Source organism: Penaeus monodon, chromosome 19 (genome assembly GCF_015228065.2).
Source record: "Penaeus monodon isolate SGIC_2016 chromosome 19, NSTDA_Pmon_1, whole genome shotgun sequence".
Lineage (NCBI taxonomy): Eukaryota > Metazoa > Arthropoda > Malacostraca > Decapoda > Penaeidae > Penaeus > Penaeus monodon.
In genome coordinates, this window is record NC_051404.1 from 3,850,145 (window position 1) to 3,851,074 (window position 930).

The following is a 930-nucleotide window of genomic DNA, read 5'->3' on the forward strand; positions in this document are numbered from 1 at the left end:
TTGCTTTTATATTTCAGTGGCTTTGGAGAAACAGAGACAAGAATATGAAAAACAGTTCCAGCAACTGAGAAACATCTTATCCCCCACAACTCCTTATGCACCATATATGCCATTTGACCCTCTGAGGGGAACCAAGATGACTCCCTCAACTCCCACATCTCAGCTTCGAATAGAAAAATGGGCACAGGAAAGGTAAGATTCTGTGAGATTTCTTGGAAAAGAAAAATAAAGTAGGGAAATAGAGACAGACAGGGATATAAAGATGTATAGACACACGGACAGATGATAGTTAGGCATGATGAGGAAAAAAAGTATATGTTCACTGAAAACAGTAAACAAAGAAGTATAAGACAGAAGATATGCGGAAGATTATTTTTGACAACAGAAATCATTTGTGCATGTCTGATTGAGATTTCATATTTGTTTTGGGTTGTTTTAGTTATCTTGTGATATGGTTTATTGGTAGTTTTTAAAATATATACTACCCTCTGTTTTTGATATCTACCCTGCAAAATGAACACTAAAAATGGTTCCACATTATGAAAGTGTAGGATTTTTTGATGAATTTATTTTTGATCAGTAACAATGTTTCAATTGATCAGTCCAAATTCTCCAGTACATTACTTATATATTGTTAAGACAAATTTTGCTTGTCTTTGAATTCCAAAGAAATATAATCTAAAAGATTTCCATTCCCTATACAGATTAATGGTTGTGATATACTGAAATACCTTCATACTAATGAGCACATTGGTAGAAATAAGTGATTTAGTGTGACTTTATATAAATGTAACATTTTGAAGATAGGATAGGAGGAAGGAGACATACCAAATAAGAAAAATAAAAGGTAATGCATATGATAAAGTAATGAGAAAGAACTATGAAGTATAAAAAAGATAAAGTCAGTAATCACAGAAAGGAAGAAATAAA

At 31.9% G+C, this 930-nt stretch overlaps 1 protein-coding gene across 1 annotated transcript in view; it reads left to right on the forward strand.

Annotated features, from left to right (window-relative positions):
• Positions 1–930, forward strand: part of LOC119584982 (kinesin-like protein KIF13A) — a gene marked incomplete at its 5' end in the record, with an annotated part of 70,347 nt that overhangs the window by 28,480 nt on the left and 40,937 nt on the right. The window contains 1 exon segment of the mRNA XM_037933590.1: positions 18–192. Coding sequence (XP_037789518.1) covers positions 18–192 — 175 coding nt within the window.